Source organism: Etheostoma spectabile, chromosome 18, assembly GCF_008692095.1.
Source record: "Etheostoma spectabile isolate EspeVRDwgs_2016 chromosome 18, UIUC_Espe_1.0, whole genome shotgun sequence".
Lineage (NCBI taxonomy): Eukaryota > Metazoa > Chordata > Actinopteri > Perciformes > Percidae > Etheostoma > Etheostoma spectabile.
This window is the reverse complement of record NC_045750.1, coordinates 12,014,629-12,033,698: the sequence shown is the minus strand read 5'-3', so window position 1 is coordinate 12,033,698 and position 19,070 is coordinate 12,014,629. Positions and strand designations below refer to the sequence as shown.

At 36.8% G+C, this 19,070-nt stretch overlaps 3 protein-coding genes across 3 annotated transcripts in view; 1 reads left to right on the top strand and 2 right to left on the bottom strand.

Annotated features, from left to right (window-relative positions):
- Nucleotides 1-1,088: 1,088 nt before the first annotated feature.
- On the bottom strand, nucleotides 1,089-3,961 carry tmem18 (transmembrane protein 18). The gene is made up of 5 exons (XM_032543547.1): nucleotides 3,767-3,961; nucleotides 3,497-3,614; nucleotides 1,959-2,013; nucleotides 1,733-1,826; nucleotides 1,089-1,641 (listed from the first exon to the last, which is right to left on the bottom strand). Exons 1-5 carry the CDS (start codon nucleotides 3,857-3,859, stop codon nucleotides 1,543-1,545), a joined length of 459 nt encoding a protein of 152 aa, XP_032399438.1. The 5' UTR covers nucleotides 3,860-3,961; the 3' UTR covers nucleotides 1,089-1,542.
- Nucleotides 3,962-6,015: 2,054 nt separating this feature from the next.
- LOC116706634 (uncharacterized protein C1orf115) lies at nucleotides 6,016-9,371 on the bottom strand. The gene is made up of 2 exons (XM_032543572.1): nucleotides 8,861-9,371; nucleotides 6,016-7,285 (listed from the first exon to the last, which is right to left on the bottom strand). Exons 1-2 carry the CDS (start codon nucleotides 9,167-9,169, stop codon nucleotides 7,148-7,150), a joined length of 447 nt encoding a protein of 148 aa, XP_032399463.1. The 5' UTR covers nucleotides 9,170-9,371; the 3' UTR covers nucleotides 6,016-7,147.
- Nucleotides 9,372-12,506: 3,135 nt separating this feature from the next.
- Nucleotides 12,507-19,070, top strand: part of LOC116706308 (structural maintenance of chromosomes protein 6) — a 22,468-nt gene continuing 15,904 nt past the window's right edge. The window contains 10 exon segments of the mRNA XM_032543061.1: nucleotides 12,507-12,648; nucleotides 12,989-13,126; nucleotides 13,334-13,466; nucleotides 14,475-14,580; nucleotides 14,827-14,963; nucleotides 15,398-15,459; nucleotides 15,582-15,662; nucleotides 15,774-15,875; nucleotides 16,561-16,680; nucleotides 16,830-16,928. Of these exon segments, the coding sequence (XP_032398952.1) occupies nucleotides 12,998-13,126; nucleotides 13,334-13,466; nucleotides 14,475-14,580; nucleotides 14,827-14,963; nucleotides 15,398-15,459; nucleotides 15,582-15,662; nucleotides 15,774-15,875; nucleotides 16,561-16,680; nucleotides 16,830-16,928 (969 nt within the window). The 5' untranslated portion in view covers nucleotides 12,507-12,648; nucleotides 12,989-12,997.

Here is a 19,070-nt window from a genome sequence, read left to right as displayed (position 1 = left end):
TTTTTCAAGCTGTCATGTAGCCTCCCACAAAAGAGATGCACACTTCACCACCTGCACAAATATAACACATCCATTTCTGTTCCTCAAAACTTGCTGTGATGACAGCAACTCAATCACTATCCATACTTAATGAGTCCTGACAGGTGAATGAAGGAAAAGCATTCCAAAACATAACATATGAATCTAGTAAAACAAAAAGGAGTGATATGAATAAATGAAAAACAGTATGTTTGAGGTAAGATATCCTGTCAACTCTATGCAGATCAAAAAGTTTAAAACAAATAGTAAAATATGTGTATTACTTTTGCAGCTTTTGTGTTTTACCTATTTTGTATATTTTGTATCATGTGTTTAATTTACTGTTCATTTAAAACATTATCAAAATAAAATGTTTTGGAATGCTTTTTGGTCCTTATACATTCCTGCATAATTTGGACTATAATCCAAAACATTTGGCAGCTTTAATCTACAGATAATACATGCAAATTGAAGAAGAAAAACTACAAAGCACGGTGGAGCAGTTCAATTTTGGGTAATCAAGTCTGGATGAGGACCGGTGTTGGGTTGTCACTTTGTGGGGCCCTGCAGAGTTATAAAAGCCTTTTTCATTGGACATTTTGAAAAGTCGCAGCAGAAAAAACAAAGATGTAAATAAGATTAATGCCGGTTAAATTCCGTTTAGTGGCTTCAGTCTCAGGGTCTTGGTATTGTGCACGCTGGCACACTGACACATGAATAAAACAGAACCCTTGTTGCTTTGAGTGACACCTGTTCTTTTCCTATTAGGACGAGTCAAAATGGATGAAGTGGAAAAGTTATGAGCCCAGTATTATGAACAGCCACCCCTCTCACATGGAGGACTGTGCCGGTTCATAGGACCTTATTTCCCCCTCCAACCCCCCACACTGTGTGAAAGTTGTCAGACAAGTTCAACTGATTCTAGGATACAAAGCCATCTAAACTAGCATAAAATCACTTTGATGTGGGTTTAGCCCACAGTAGCCTGTTGAGGATTTGTTGAATGAAGTAAATAGTTCATGGTTTCCTGTGAGCAAACTTTAAAAATGCAAAGGCAGAACTCAAAATTTTTGTCAAAATTTACTTTCCTACTCCTAAATCAATGGATTGATAATGATCAGTCATTGATTTATGCCAATGACAACATCATAACACCATATAGTACAAAGGTTCTTGACAAATGATTATTTCTTTTCTTCTCTGTGATCCATTGACGCCCTTCTGCAGTCTTAAATCTACAGCGCTGCTTTTTTTCATTGTGCGGTTTTAACACACTTTAAAACAACGTTAAATACAAAACAGTAAATGTCCTTTGGTCCTCATTTAGCTTTTAGTTTACAGTACATTCAGTGGCATTTTTCAAAAGCCGCTACCAAAAACCAGACACCCGGTCCTGACTGACATCAACAAACAATCTTTTGTACGGTCACAAGAAGGAATCTGCCAAAAGTCAGGATTAGCATTGTAGAGACACGGATTCTTTTTCCTCCCAATGAAGCCCATTTTTGGACATAATAAGAGGGATCAGTCATTCTTTTCTCTCTTCTCTCGGCGGACCTTTCGCTTGAGCTGGAGTGTCTTTAGCTCAGTCATAGTGGAAAAGGTCCTGTGCACCCACACCATCTGAAAATGTACAACACATATAAACAGGTGTTGAGTAGTGGTTTCATAATTTCTTTGCTGTGGCAATATGAGGATAAACAATAAAGCTTACCACAATGATGACTGTATTCAGAAGAAGAGGAATAGAGTAGACCAAAGATATAAACATGCCCGTGGAATCAAAGTACTGGAAATTAGAAAATGATCTGCAAAAACAAAAAAAAGCCTGCATGTGTCCCGTTTTTGAACAACAGAGCCTTTATACACACACACACACACACACACACACACACACACACACACACACTAAATAAAATACTGTTGAACACTGGTCTTACCTCCAGTTCATTGCTGCCAGCTCATTCAGATATTCAGCACTATACACCAGGCCAACTATGAGAGAGAGGTAATGTCAGTCAGAGAACACAAAGCACAGACAGTTAGCCCCAAAACTCAACTTTCCCCATTTTCTTTACTTTGATCTGGTCAGCATCTGGTTACTTATCATTAAAAATCTTGTGGTATACAGGACTTACTTTTAACCAGTTTTGAGATACTGTATATGTCAGTCTTTACGCATGCACGCACGCACGCACGCACGCACGCACATGGCAATGTGTTTTTCAGTATAGGAACTACTTTCTAGTATTAGTAGTTGGGAGTAGTTGTCCTTGACCAGCGAAACCGTCTTATATCACACCCATGGTAGTAACTTGATAAAAATGAGACGAAAAATACGTAACATAAACATTTGATAAATATCTACGTTAGAAAGCATTATACAGTATGTCAGTGTGCATAAATTAAATGTATGTCCAAAACAAACAGAGACATTTTCAAATCCAGATCAAAGCAACACAGATTAAAGTGATGGATGCTTTGTTTCATTACTGCCTTTTAATCACCTGCACACATCTTTTCATTTTGATGGTATTCTTGCTTATGTACTGTATATAATTAACTACTGTAAACTAGCATCAATAACAGTAAATCTTGGGATAAATGTCTGAGAAAAAACACCTACATGTGAAAAATACAGGTATGTCACAGGTAACGGTATCAACATCACAACTAAATATGTCCATCAATGGTGTACTCTATACGAAGTATACCCAAGAAAGCGTTAGGATTTCCATCCATATACCCACTTAAAAATGCCCAATGACAAGCAACAACATACTTTCCATTTATTTTTTATATATTTTAAATTATCGATTTGTGTTCTTTTTATTTGCACAGGCTAAATAAGGCTGTCCTTCCCTGGGGGAGGACACCAAGACCCCCACACAATATGTCCTCTCCTTCCCCAAAGGAATATTCTGGCCATTTTATTTATATATATATAATATATATATACACATACATACACACACACATACATATACATTTATATATATATACACATACATACATATATATACATACATATATATATATATATATAATACATACATACATACATATATATATACACACATACATACATACTATAATATACACATACATACATACATATATATATACACAACATACATACATACATATATATATACACATACATACTATATATACATATATACATACATATATACACACACACATATTTTATATATACACATACATACACATATACACATACACTATACATACATACATACATACATCAACATACACACACCTATACATATATAAATACACACATATATAATAATATTACATACATACATATATATTTATATATACATACATATACATATATAGTACACCCATTACAATAGTTACACCACTGATGTACATGTATGTTCGTTTTATACTATACTCGCTATCAATCAACATTACATTAAGGGTAAGGTAGGTATCTGTCTTATTTACTTACCCATGAGCAGGAAGTGACAAATCTGAGCTTTGTAATACCTGCACGTCACCACGGTCAGAAACAAACACACAACGTGAAACACTAACAGCCCGATTAGCCAAGGCTCCGACCATTGCACCTGCAAACAGTAAACAAAAAAGAAGAATCACATTGGTCCCTTTAATTGAAATATAACTGCTCTAAAGCGATGGTCTCCATAGCTAACCAATTGCTAACTAGCTAGCAGCTCGAGTCAGGAAATTTAGCTAACTTAAAATGAAGCTAACTTACAGACAAGAGAAACGTCCATATCGATGTAATTCTTAAATTGCTGAACCCATCGATGGGGATAGAGCTGACATTTTCTGCTTTGTGGTCTGTCATCCTCACAAAACTCTGCTTAGCACAGGCTCACGTAAACAAGTAAAAAGACTACGGAAGGCGATCTTCTGTCGCCAAAGAATTACGTCACCGAGGTGAATACGTAGTTAACGTACGCAACACTTGGTTTGAGAGAATTCTTTTTATATAAAACATATATATTTGAGAGTTTAAAAAGTATTTTGAGAGATATTTTTTGCCATTGGTATGAAAACGTTTTCTTTCAAATATTTTTTTCTCTCAGATCATTTATTTTCTTTTTCATGTAATAAAGAAACAATTATTCAAATTAACGCACCGTTCTCTTAATACATCGTAAGCAGTTAAAGAAATACATATGGCTTAATAGTAAGTTATAAAATATTTAATACCCAATGGTAATACATTCTAGTGGAATTCTTCAACTAATGAAATGCCACTCAAACAAGAATTGCAAGAATTGGATTTGACTTTCTTTGTTAATGAAATAAATATAAAAGTCCTAAATGTACAAATAAACTCTTTATATTCTAACATTCACTGAGAATCAACATTGCTTCTACCGTACAAATTTGTTATTCCCAATAAGCAAAAAGAATTACAATTTGAAATACTGCACAATATTCATCTTACAAACAAATTTGTTTCAAGATTTGCGGCTGTGGATAGTAAATGGGAATTTTGTAAAATTGAAGAAGAAACTATTGTACATCTATTCTGGGAGTGTCAGTTTTCTGTAGAGTTGGAAAAAAAAATTGATAACTGTCTAAATATTCAAAAAATCACAAATTTAACTGGAAGCAAAAGACGTTTTTCTTATATAATAACAAGAACAAAACAAAACAGGATTGTCAACCTACTAATAAAGGGGAATTTGATATCCATAAAGTGAAATGTTCTAAATCTTGGCCAGCATTTACTCACTTCATAATTAAATTTTGGAACTTTTTTGAGTCTGTCCAAATTATTAATAATAAGGAAACTATTTATATGGCTGATCTAGCGCAAGATTTTTTTTTAAGCAATTGGGTTAGCTTTCATTCCAACTCATCTTGTCTTTGTATTGTACTTTATGTATTTTTTGTATTGTTTTCTACTTTCTTCTTTTCTGTTTATGTATTAAGTGCCATCCTTAAATTAAATATTTACAGTTATATTTTTTCTCTAAGTAAGGTTATAATGTTACCTGGATGGAAATCTTTTTTGTATTGATGTCGAATTGATAAAACAAAGGTAAGTTGTTTAGGGGGAAATTATCTATAGGAACAAAAACCTTTGTTGTAGAAGGATGTAAACATGCTGCTGTGACGTTGGGATTTTTAACATGTGGGTAAATCCATCATGGTGTGCTCATGTGGATTGACTCGCCTCGAGTGGCCATTTGAGGAACTGCACTTCAGCCCTGGAACAGTTTCTTCATGAATAACATAGGCAATGACAAATTTTAGATTAAAAAATTAAAACTGACTCTAATTTAAGGCCACTAGCATTAATACCAAAATACAAAACACATACTGTATATATGAAAAAACAAGAACTCTCATTTCCTGAACTTGCAAAATGTCCCATAAATCACATACAATGTGTCATTTTTTCTATTCGCTTACAGAAATGACATGTTAAGCATTAGCTTGATAATTCCCTGGATGAGTGTATTCTTTCCCTGGTTTGTGGGTGGTGCTTGCCTACGACAGTCTCTTTCAAGCTTTGCGACAACTTTCCCTTTTGCCTTAGGCTACTGTAATATACTGTTCAAGTAAGATGCCTTAGCTGTCTCACAAAGATGATTTTTCATCACATAAAGTATTTGCCTGGTGGAGACATCCTCGGTTGGTTTCCTAATAGCGCGATTCAGCGATGCCTTTGTAAATGAAATACTTATAAATTATTGATATCTTCTCATTGTAATATCATTCTCTAGCAAGCATCTCTCCCTCTTCTCCCCTAGTCTCAAATATGATCTGAACTTTAACAAATGTTTGGCAGCATATCATCTTTTTTTCATCTGTTACAGCAGATGTCTACATTTCTTTGTGGTCCCATCTAGTATTCTAATCATCCCTCATATCTTATCAATTTCTGTCTCTGTTGCCTCTGAATTACAAAATTTCCTCAAAACATTCTATTTTCCTTATGAGCTTGCATCCTTTGATATTCAATAAGAATCTGGTATTTGTGTCTTTTTAGCACTTTAAAGGCTTTATTTCAAGACTTTATTGCTTTAGCACACTCCTCTGTCCACCATTAATAAATGATTGCAGTTTGTCAAACAGTTTATTAACATGTTATCATGCACCAACTTATAAATATCATGACTTGAAGAACATTTACACTGCATTTCGTTGCAATGTACCTGTACATGTGTGATGACAATAAAGTTGAATCTCATCTCATTTAAAAATGAACTAACTCCCACCTGTAGAAATGCCAAAGTGTTTGGGTCTAGCTGTATATTCCATTCTGAAAATCATCATATACTTGTACCCCACAGAAATCTAAACCTCCTAATCCCCATCACCTCCAGTCATCAGCAGTCGGTTGTCCAATTATTGCTTAGACAGTTTGAGAATTGAAAAATACTCTTGAGATCAGTGGTCCAGTTGCTCCGCTCTGAGAGGAGGGGGTGGCCTGTTTTCTTTACTCACTATGCCTGCATCCTTTCAGCCTTAATTTACTCATCTTTTCAAATCATGATGTCTTTCCTGCCTGTAAGGGGGTATCTGCCCTGATTCACTTTATCTGCAGCTACAGTAAATGTTCCTGTCATTCCTGCAGCAGGTGCCCATTCCCACATTTTCCCTCTGCACACATGCAAACACCAGCTAGATTCTTGATAAAAAGACATTCTCCAAGTGAAAAAAGGCACATGTTACATGAGAAATATGTGATTTAGGCTTAAGGTGTTAGAGTGCAATAAGTTTATGCAAAAAGAGATTTCAAAGACTCTGTCTCTAATTCTAGGATCTTAATTTCATATTTCTGCAAATCTGGTTAAAAAAGTATGCCATAAGGTATATTATGCCCAACAGTAGAACATTAGGATTAACAAGATCAAGAACACGTCACTGTAAATGATGGAATAAATGACGACTGAGACAGCTGTCATGGTAATTCCTGTTTTTCCTACGCTGATAAGTCAAAAGTTCTGCTGTTAAAAAAGGCCTATTTTATAGAAGCATAAGAATATTCTGAATACAATTTGTAGAAACCAATATAAAAACTACATTTTAAATAGACAATCATTATAAACATATGAAGTGGTATATACAGTACAGTTTGCAAATAAACCGGAGGAGCTGCGTGTGGTTTGGCTCAGGTCGTATTTCTGCCTGGGTGAAAGTCGGGGACAAAAGTAGCAGCCATGGTGATCGGAGTAGAGTAGCCAAGGGCAAAATTGTACAGCCCAAGCATTAGACACTTCCAGGTAGAGCGCAGTGCCTTGCCAACATTCTGAAAGACAAACATACAGCCATAATAATCAACTATGTAGACAAACAATAATATAATCTACAGACTATTCTAAATAATCTACTCCTTCAGAGGAGGATTCAAATGTGAATTAAATCACACAACTATGATATAATCCTTTTCATTCCCACATTATTCAGATGATACCAAGCTTACAAGTTGTTTTAACAAAATTAGGTTGAAGATAGGGCAATTAAGAATTGACATTAAATCAGATTGAAGCAACCGGCACATGTGGTGTTTTAGAACAACAGCAGCACGGGAGGAGTCTGCATTCATCCCTAAAATGTAAACAAAAAGCCCCGTGAACACCATTGTCTCCTGTACTTTTTGCACCGGAAAAGGCTGACTGAAGCGGATGCAGGAAGTCAGATGGTTTTGGAAAAACAGAAAACAATACTGAACTTCCTCAATGTCGTACAACTTGACTCTACTCACTTGTTGAACTCAATAGTTTAAACTTAAAACTGATTATTGAGTCAACTACCAAACTGATGACACAAAAATGAGGTAGAGATTATAAATAGGATGGTTTGACTACGCTAATAACACGTTATTGAACCTTGATTGAAGATGTATTTGACTAACTACCTTTTCCGTGGTGAAGAATGAACTTAAGTAGCCTGTTGCACATTTCTGATTAGTTACCTGACACTCTTCAGCATGTTTCTACAGATTCATGTAGGTCTTGAATGACTGAAAAGAGTATAAACAAGAATACCAGCTTACTGATAAATGTATTGTGGTCATGAACCATTTCCTCATGAATCACAACATAAAGAAAATCAAACATCACAAAGTACTTCTGCTACTCTACAAACTGTGCTGCATTTTTTGTCACTGAAAAGAAGATTTGATGTTGTGCATGTAATTGAAGAGGATTTTTAGGGTTTTACTGTCTTGACTTATTGACTTCAGTTCAGGTAATACTTGAACTGCAATCATTCCATTACTTTACTCAGCTTATTTCTGTAGTTTCATGTTCTCACTAGTTCCACGATTCTTCTATAATCAACACTGTATTAGAATAATTTGAATGACATTGGTGATTGATGTGCTGTTGAGTTCCCATTTCAACTTACCCAAATTGAAACGACAAGAAAAGACAAAAGTTCTACCAATTCAAGTATATTAATTCAATTCATACATTGTATCTTAACTGTGATGATCTCGTTTGTTTCATTGTAGACATACAACCTTTCAGTGGTTTGTTAGCACTAAAGCTGTGCTCAATTCAGTTTTTATTTTTTATGAGTTAAATTATTATCTCAATAATTACAAACTACATGGGGATAATGATGCAGTAACATCACGTAACACAACGTCCTAAATTGACCCACATATTGAGCAAATTCAAATTTTCAGGATACTTTATAGCAGAGGGACAACAGATATGTGCAGATTCATTTTAGTAGTTTTGCAGTTTTTTCAATAATTAATGAATTAAATCAATTTAATTGAGACTGAAAACAATTGTGTTTTACATTTGAACTTTTACAGTGTTTCATTTTCATTAAATATTAACAGGTCAAGAAAATGTAATCTGGTAACACCAACCTTCTTTACTTTCTTGTACTTTTCTTTCTTCCTTTTCTTCTTCTCTACTTTTGCGTTGACATGCGCCTCCTCATCCACCAGTGGCTCGTACTTCTCTTGCAGAAATGCAAAATGAACTTCTCTCTGGCTCTTCTCATTTTGTCTGCCGTTGTGGCCCAATGGCTGGCTGTCATTGTGCTCAGATTGATACAGGCTCTCTTGGTGATCCACGCAGTTTACATGCCGTTGATATTTTGCTGCTTGTGTATTCAGAGTCTCGCCTGATGCTGAATTTCTATCAAACAACCTTGGAAGAGATTTGGACTTCATGTTGTCCACTTGTCGCAGCTCTCAGGGATGTAATAAAAAGTACCCCTTTTCTCAGGAGGTCAGGTATGTTGTCAACAGATGTTATGTGCATGAGTGGAAGTGCATTCCAATGGACCGCCTTGTGTGGAGGATTTGGCACAAAGCCCTTAAAGGTGCAAATCCTTCCTCCTCACAAGAGTGACCTTTATTGGGCCTCCAGAATGTTTCAAAAGAGATCCAAATCAAAATGACTTTTCTCCAGTGACTAATGAGGCAACATGGTGGCTCAGAGGTGAGCACTGGTTCTGCCTCACAGCAAGAAGGTTTATGGTTTGAATCCAGGTTGTTCCAGGCCTTTCTGCGTGGAGTTTGCATGTTTGCCTGGGTTTCCTCTGGGTGCTCTGGTTTCTTCCCACCTTCCATGCTAGGTAACTAAGATTATAGTTGAAAATAAGTCAACTGGCTAACACTGACACATTTACAGAAATGTTGATTAATGTGCATTGTCCTAATAAAAATGAATTAATCTACTACTCAGAACCAAAGCCATTTTGATGGGTAAAGAATAACATTTTTTTAAATGTAATTGTATTTAACACAACAACTGCACATTATCACTGCTAGAAGATAGCTGAAACAAAAAGAAGAAAACAACCAAGATGACAATATAATTGTTCCGTTGAGGTTAAGGCTGAGGTTGGCTGCTGGTCTTTCCCAGGAAACCTAAACAGCAAACTACAATCACATGGCCTTTACTCCTGAATGGATTACTTCATCATGGCTCATTTACTAAGTGAATGTATAGTAATAAAGTCAATAAATCACATCTGGGTGGTCTAACTGCTCCACAGTTAAAACGTTATGCTCTCTTTTTTAAGCTGGCCAATCCCTGTGTTTGAGACTGCAAACCAAACTCTTCAAAAGGAGGAACCTTGCATCCTAACTTATCTTTTGACATTAAAGCTGTAGGTTAAAAAAATATGCTTGCCTTCTGCAATGCTGAACATTGCCAAAATGATGGAGGAGGTTAGAAAAGAATGTAATCCCGCACTTTGCAGAAAGAGAATAACACCGGACACAAAGGGGAGAACTTATTGGCTGTCAGGGACATGTATTCATTGAGAGCCAGGGTAACCTCCAGCTTTTAGCAAACACTTCATTTCTGGGTGTTAAAATGATATGGACCATGAAAGATTCTTCAGCTTGGTGGCCAAAAATAAAATTATACACACTTCTCCATATTCCCCAAGGGAATTAGGCGTGATCTGAAGTATGTATAAATTAAAACATTTGATGGAAGGGCAGAGTCTGGGCATTATGGAGAGACATACGTTTTAGGCAGAAATTGCCATCTGACACAACATGTATCCCTCCTACAAGTTTCACAATCACATTTTCAAACAGCTAATGTTGACCATGGGATTGTTTAAGGGACATGCAATACTTATAGACTATTCAAAACAGTTCAAAGTTTATGTGTTAAAAAAAGATTACATGCAAAATAAAAACTACTATTCTAACAATCGCTCTCTTCACGTCGATGATGTGAGAGTAAATAGATAAGAAAGTGTTACCAGAGGAAAGGAGGATTGGTTCAAGGTAGGTTCACGCAGATAAATCATCAGAAAGAAAAACAGTGTAACAATTTATACCAATTACCAATTCATTTGACCAACTAAAACGGATGAGAGGGGCTTGGTTCAGAGTTTCACTAAATGGACTTCACGGATTTAAAATAGTGGGTTTACTGAATAGGTAAGTAACAGTGGAATTGAAAAACAGCAAATATAATCCAGACAAGATTGAAATCTATGGCAGCCTCCAGAACATAAACCGAGACCCTTATTGTCTGACTGGAGTTTGGCTCCATCTAGTGATTTGATGCCACAGGAGGCCTCTTGCTGAGTACTTCAATACTTCAAATCAGCTGATTGTGCACACACTTGACTGATCAGTAGCTACTTAAACTCAGGTGTATGTGTTGCTCTGTGATTTTCATATCCAAGTTCTCAAAAAGGTAAAGTGACTACATTTCTGTCATATCAGACAACGTGGAAATGCATAATGTAAGATTTGGAGGCATGGCTTTTGCATGGTAGCAGTGGCTTTATAAGACAAAGACTTCTAGTAGGAAGAACATTTTCACTTGTCATAGCAGGTAAAGTGAAGCAGGCTTTCTATGCCTTGATCCAGTTTTGTTTTTTCTTCTAGCAGGTGGAAATGGAAGGAACCCACTCCACTGAGTACTGACTACACTCTACAATCCAACACTTGGTTTAAAAGCATCAATTTTAAATGTCAAAATTAAAAATAAAAAAAATGTAATTTATATTATTCAATAAATGTTTTTGTATCAACATTCAGAGTATGTCTGGAGATTTAAACATGGTCTAAGGTATTAAAAGCAAATTTGTGGGTTGATTATTACAGTAACCCTGTCACAGAATTAAGGGTATTATACTTATTATACTTTTAGAGCACTACCTTTAACTTTAAGAGTTGAATAAAAGAAGATTTGACTAAACTTCAGGGGCCTTCTAAGATAATTAGACTTCCTCAAATGTGCATTACAAACAAACGTTGACTGGCGGCAATAAATGTTTGAACAGGTCTCTGGTTTAAGATAAGTATTTTTTTTGTTGCCATAGGGACTTGCATGTCACTGGATGTAATGTTTTATTTAGTTTAGAATGTTTGCATCCGATTAATTAATTGTAGAGTTAAGCAGTAAGTATTTTTACATTCTGCTTCTGCATTTACAATCACACACTGTAGGATTGGATAGGTGTTCCAGAACTATAATCTTTCCTAAAAATTGAATAGAAATTATATGCAAAATAATTAATTTAGTGTTGCAATGTGTTCCGCTATGGCGCGAATTGATGAATGAAAAGTCGCTGAATATGCAAATATACCTAAAGCATAGTGGTTATTTCAATGCTGTTGCTTTTGTACTCTTCTTCACAGATGGGCTGGTAGATTGGATGGAAAACATGAATTTCCGCAGAGTAAATGATGGTTTTAGTCCACACTTTAGTGTTGGTAAAGTTGTAGGACATCAATGCTGTAAAAATATCAAAAGTCATCTTAAGTAAAGGAACTGTGTTAGGACTGTGTACCCAGACTGGATACAATGTAGGTTAATGACACAGTAAAACAATGGTATAGCGTTGACTTAATAGCCTTCTTCAAGTCTACATCAGTTTTGAATAATAAGCAATCCACTTATCAGCCGAGTCTTTCACTTCAACCGCAAAAGTCGTTTATTGTGAGAATATATTTTTGTACAGGCACTTTTGCACCCTAATTCTATTTTGTATGCCACATTACAAATCTTTTTCAGTTGCTTACTTGTATGGACAGCCCAAAAGGAAAAAGCAACACATTTTTATTCACGCGAGATTTCCCGGTAATTAGTGGGCGCGAATCGAATCAATAAGCGGTAGTGGTCCTCGCTGTGTGCTGTATTTTGTGTGCGGCTGCCGCAAACTAGGTAAGCAGTCGCTTTATAATATACCAGTCCTTGCAATTTCGTATAACAACGCAAAACTAACGATAACATACCCAGCTGCTGGCTAAATAGTTGTTGACGTTCTGTCTATAGCATGTTACGATAGCGTCAGTTAGCCAGATAGCTAAGCTAGTTTAAAACGCAGCTAACGTTAACCTGTTATAGCGTATCGCTGTTATCGTTTCACCTGCGGCCATTATATTAAACCGATTTTGGTTTTAGGAGAACAATAGTCGCCGTTAAAAGTTAAAGTAACAGCTTGACTCTAGGCTAGAAACTATGAGGTGTTTACTTTCAGTTTCTTTCTCTCCAAGTGTGGTTAACGTTAGGGGACCAAGATGTCTAAACGGAAGAGCAGCCCTGTCAGTGACAACACCAACAAAAGGGTCAAACCTGCGGTGGAGGAAGACGTGGAAGATGACAGTGTTTCTGATAGTGACCAGGAAGATCCTCTACCGAATAGACAGGTTACGTTACTGTCATGCTGTAAAATATATCTTCTAGATTTTGTTCCTATAGGAACATGTCTATTTTTTGTTTTGTTTACCTTAAGTCTGTGTGTCTTAACCGATTCTCTCAGGATGTAAGTAAAAGATAAGAAACTTGCAGAGTATACTATTGTATCATGTAACATGTATTGAGTGAAATGACATGCCTATTTCCACTGTGTTTAGGTACCATGTGTTGATGAGGTAGTGAGTGCAGGAATTGTGGAGAGCATCACACTGAAGAACTTTATGTGCCACTCTCTCCTCGGCCCGTTCACTTTTGGTTCCAATGTCAACTTTGTTGTTGGCAACAATGGAAGTGAGTGTAACCACTTAACAAGTGGGGTATCACAGAAAAAATACTAACTGAATTAAGAGAATTCATAGTTTCCAATTTCTTAAACCGGGAGGTCACCGGTTCAATCCCCTGACTTGGGTGGGGAAAGTGAAAGAGCAGCGCTTGTCCCTCCCTCATTGCCACCACCAAGGTGCCTTTAAGCAAGGCCCTTAACCCCAACCGCTCCATTTGAGCTGCTCAGTGGCCAGCAGATCAGACTGGTTGTACTAGGCAGCTTCGAGGTATGGTAGGTGTAACTAGAGATGTTCCTATACCGATACCAGTATTGGTATTGCCTTCAATACTGCCTAAAACACTGGGATTGTTATCGGAAGTACTGGAGTTTATGCACCGATCCGATACTACGTAATAAAGCCCTAAAGAAAATCTACGTTAAAGTAGTTTGTTCTTTTCCCCGTTATGACTGACTGTCAAACTGGATAATAAAGGCAAGTTCTGTGGCATTCACAAAGACCTGAGCCAGACTGACAAGACCTGAGCCAGACTGACAACAAAGATAGAAATCACATCCATTCAGGGATAGTAGTATACAGTTGTTAAAACATAAAAAATATATTTTACACTGGTATCGGATCTGTACTTGGTATCGGCCGATACGCAAGTTCAGGTATCAGAATCGGTATTGGAAAGCAAAAAATAGTATCGGACCATCTCTAGGTGTAACTGTGAATGTGACAGGTTGTCGTTACAAATGAAGTTATCAATCTATTTAGCTAGATAAATAAAGGTTAATTAAAATAATATACGCATGCGGTGTGTTTCCGCTGTTTAGTTGTATCTGTGTACCAACTTAAACCTAAATCATGTCTTTACATATATGTAAACTTAAGTCAAGCTTTTTGCTGTACATGTTGGCTAATCTTTCTGGAATACCTTCTGTTCTTTTGTGTCTCTTATTTTCCATTTAGTTCTTTCAAGTACATTGTCTAAAATATTTTTTATTCTGTGCATAAATTGCTTGGGTGACAGGTGGAAAGAGTGCCGTTCTGACAGCTCTCATAGTTGCCTTAGGTGGGAATGCACATGCCACAAACAGAGGATTATCACTCAAGGGATTTGTGAAGGAAGGAGAAAGGTAAACCTTGCACCACACCGTATGATGTACATTCGTTTTGTCATGCAGGTCATAGTGGCCTTTAAGTGACTGTCTGTTTAGTCTTAAATTTGACGATGCATAAAGTATCTTTGTCTTTACTCTTTGAGGCAGTAAAAGTCCAATTATATACTGTATGTGAAATTGTGCAATTTATCACAAGTAATGTCTACTAAATGCTTCCCTTGACTGGCAATAGATTAAATGTGTTTTACTCTCTTTCTTCAGCTCAGCTGATGTATCGATTACCCTGCGTAACAAAGGAAAGGATGCTTACAAACCTGAGGTGTATGGTCCAGCCATCATAGTAGACCTGAGAATAACACGTGAGGGGTTGAGAACCTATAAGCTGAGGAGCAAGTCAGGTAAAGACCATGAAAAGTTATGAATTACATCTTTTCCCTAAGTATTTGGTAAGACTACTGCTAAACTAGCTACTACAACAATATATCATATTTAAGTCATTTTAAACGTTTACCACCTTTAAAAAAGGACAAATATGGACAAAATTTGAAATTATTCAACCATCAGAAAATGAAAAGGGGGGATTTTGGTGGATTCGTCATTTAAGTTATGTTTTTACCAAAAATGGCAAAACATTTGATTGCTCCAGCTTTTTAAATGTGAGAATCTGCTGCTTTTCCATATCTCGACACATAGTAAAATAAAGCAATTTTAGTATCCAAATTGATAAACACTATAAGACAGAGTGTAAGCAAATTACCACTTCTGGTAGCTTTTTGAATCTACAGTGTATTATTTGGGAGTCATGAACACATTTTTCTTTTAACTCCCATAGGTCAACTTGTGTCAACCAAAAAGGAAGAGCTGTTGTCAATCTTGGACAATTTTAACATACAGGTATGAGCTATGCAAACAACATACAGTATAGTGTTTAATCTTCCTTACAACAAAATGAAATTCTGCTGGATGAACCTGTGTTAATGTGTTAGTGAGAGGGAGTCATTAACTTTATTCCAAAGGTCAACAATCCTGTGTCAGTATTGACTCAAGAGATGAGCAAATACTTCCTTCACTCCAAAGGAGAGGGGGACAAATACAAGGTAATTATATATGACTACACTTTTTTAAATGATAGTTTTTATTTTTTTGTGAATTTTGAGTGTGATTTAAAAAAATAAATATATATTTTTTATTTTTAATTCCTCTTGCAGTTTTTTATGAAAGCTACCCAACTGGAGCAGATGAGAGAAGACTTTACCTACATCAAAACCACCAAGCATATCACAGAAGATAAAGTTGGGCAACATAGCGAAGTAAGACTGTATGGCCGATATATTTATATCGTAAGCATCGCCAGCTATAACCAATATTTAACAAGTACAATGTCTTAAATGACAACGTGAAAGTGGTCGCTAGTAGTGATGAACCTTACACAGAATAATTACCCAAATATTCACTGCCAAGGTGCTCTTGAGCAAGGCACCGAACCCCCAATTGGCAGCCCCCTCACTCTGACATCTCTCTATTAGTGCATGTATAGGTCCTGAGCATGTGTGTGTAATTCCGGCCTGCTGTAATGTGTGTAATAACAGAGTGTGAAGTGGAGTTTCCCCTTGTGGGATTATAAAGTAAAATAAAAAAATACATAAATTAAAGAAGAGTATTTCTGTCAGGAGTTGAAAACAGAACTAAGCGAGAGTGACTATTGGACTTGTCTGATGTGTAAATAAGCAATTGTCTGCTAACAATTTCAACAACTGAAAAGGTAATGAAATGGCAATGTTTCTACTACCCACATGTGGCTAAAAAAACCTGTTATTTAAGGTTTAACTATATATAAAATAATATAGGACTTTGATATATTGTTAATCAATTGTAAGGCTTTATTGTGGATAGGATGTTTAATCCTTTGAACAGCATAGCTAGCTGCTAAAGCATAGCTACTTTCTTTTTAAATGTTTTATATGACCATTTGCGATTGTTATGTGACTGTTACAGTGCTTGAAAGACTTGAAGCGAAAGTACCTGGAGAAAGAAGACCGTTACAAGAACCTGGCGTCATTTGATGAAATGCAAACCAAACTGGAGGAGTTGCAGAAGCAAATGGCTTGGGCTTTGGTGAGATCATTTTCTCCTGTTTTGTCTACCAATTTGGAATTCCCAACCCCCTTCATCCACTCCCACAGTAGCATTTGAAACTGGATTAGTGCATTTATTACTTAAAAGATCATTTATTTAAATATTATTGACTGATCTACATTTTGCAGGTGATTGAGATGGAGAAGGAGTTGGAGCCAATGAAGGAGAAGCTGCAGTCAGACAGACGTTCTACAGAGAAATATGATGAGAAGGTGGAGGAATGGAAGGTATAATTCACATTCACCAAAAATCAAGTGTGGTATGTGTTTTTAGTGTAAGCAGTAATAACTTAAGTAGTAAGCCACAAGAGGCTGTGGTTTAGTGATTTTGGAACCACAAAGCAGCGTGAGCCTAAATTGGCTTGTTGCTTTTATAAAACGGTTACTACATAAACCGTGTATATGCAATGTTTTATAGATAAACACAAAGCAGTAAAAAATGCAATCATTTATTGATGACTAATACATATTCTTCCCTCAACCATGTGTAGTTCTGCTACAACATTTATCTTAGTGGTTGCCAGGCAACAAACATAAGCAGCAAAACACAGATGCAGTGGAAAGCATGCTTAAAGATGGAAGTGTTTAAAAAGTTAATGAAGTGATTATAGGGCTGCACAATTAATCAAATTTTAATCACAATCACGACTTTTGGCCGTGCCTGTGTTTGGATCTCTCCTCTTACTCTTTGCGCAGCAACTTGTACATTATATTTATTCATTGCACACAGACTGATGCATTCAAATGTTTATTTCATTTAATTTTGATGATTTGAAGTGGCAACAAATGAAAATCCAAAATTCCGTGTGTCACAAAAATTAGAATATTGTGTAAGGGTTACATTTTGAAGACACTGGTGCCACAAACTAATCAGCTGATTAACTCAAAAACCTGCAAAGGGCTTTAAATGGTCTCTCAGTCCAGTTCTGAAGCCTACACAAACATGGGGAAGACTTAGATGACAGCTGTCAAAAGGCGGACCATCGACACATTGCACAAGGAGGGAAAGACACAAAAGGTTATTGCTGAAGAGGCTGGCTGTTCTCAGAGCTCTGTGTCCAAACACATTAAGAGAGGCAAAGGGAAGGAAAAACTGTGGTCAGAAAAGTGTACAAGCGATAGGGATCACCGCGCCTAGTCAAGATTGTGAAAAAAAACCCATTCAAAAATGGGGGGAGATTCACAAGGAGTGGACAGCTGCTGGAGTCAGTGCTTCAAGATCCACCACCAAGAGACTCTGAAAGACATGGGTTTCAACTGCCGATACATCGTGTCAAGCCACTGTTGACCAAGAAACAGCGCGAAAAGCGTCTCACTGGGCTAAGGAAAAAAAGAGCTGGACTGCTGCTGAGTGGTCCAAAGTCATGTTTTCTGACGAAAGCAAATTTTGCATTCTCTTGGAAATCGAGGTCCAGAGTTGGAGGAAGACAGGAGAGGCACAGGATCCACGTTGCCTGAAGTCTAGTGTAAAGTTTCCACCATCAGATGGTTTGGGGTGCCATGTATTGCTGTGTCGGTCCACTCTGTTTCCTGAGATCCAGGGTCAACGCAGCCGTCTACACAGCAAGTTTTAGAGCACTCATGTCTTCCTGCTGCTGACCTGCTCTATGGAGATGGAGCTTTCAGGTTCCAACAGGACTTGGCGCCTGCACACAGCGCAAAATCTACCCGTGCCTGGTTTACGGACCATGGTATTTCTGTTCTAAATTGGCCAGCCAACTCCCTGACCTTAGCCCCATAGAAAATCTGTGGGGTATTGTGAAAAGGAAGATGCGGAATGCAGACCAAAACGCAGAAGAGTTGAAGGCCACTTCAGAGCAACCTGGGCTCTCATACACCTGAGAAGTGCCAGAAACTCATCGACTCCATGCCACGCCGCATTATGCAGTAATTGAGGCAAAAGGAGCTCCCAACAAGTATTGAGTATGTACATGCTCATATTTTTCATTTTCATACTTTTCAGTTGGCCAACATTTCTAAAAACTCCCTTTTTTGTATTAGCCTTAAGTAATATTCTAATTTTGTGACACACGGAATTTTGGATTTTATTTGTTGCCACTTCAATCATCAAAATTAAATGAAATAAACATTTGAATGCATCCGTCTGGTGCATGATAATAGAATGTACAAGTTACACCTTTTGAATGCAATTACTGAAATAAATCAAGTTTTTCAAAATATTTTAATTTACTGGCTTTTACCTGTATATTGTTAAGCATGAGAGGCAAACCTGTATTTGGACCAGTGTTTACGCTTGTAACTGCTATTGCGGTTGCCACGGCAAAAAACACAGAAGTTATTTAATGAAACTAACTTCAGTTTGTAGAATAATAGCGTGTGAGTCGGAGCTGCTGGACCTGGGTGAGAGAT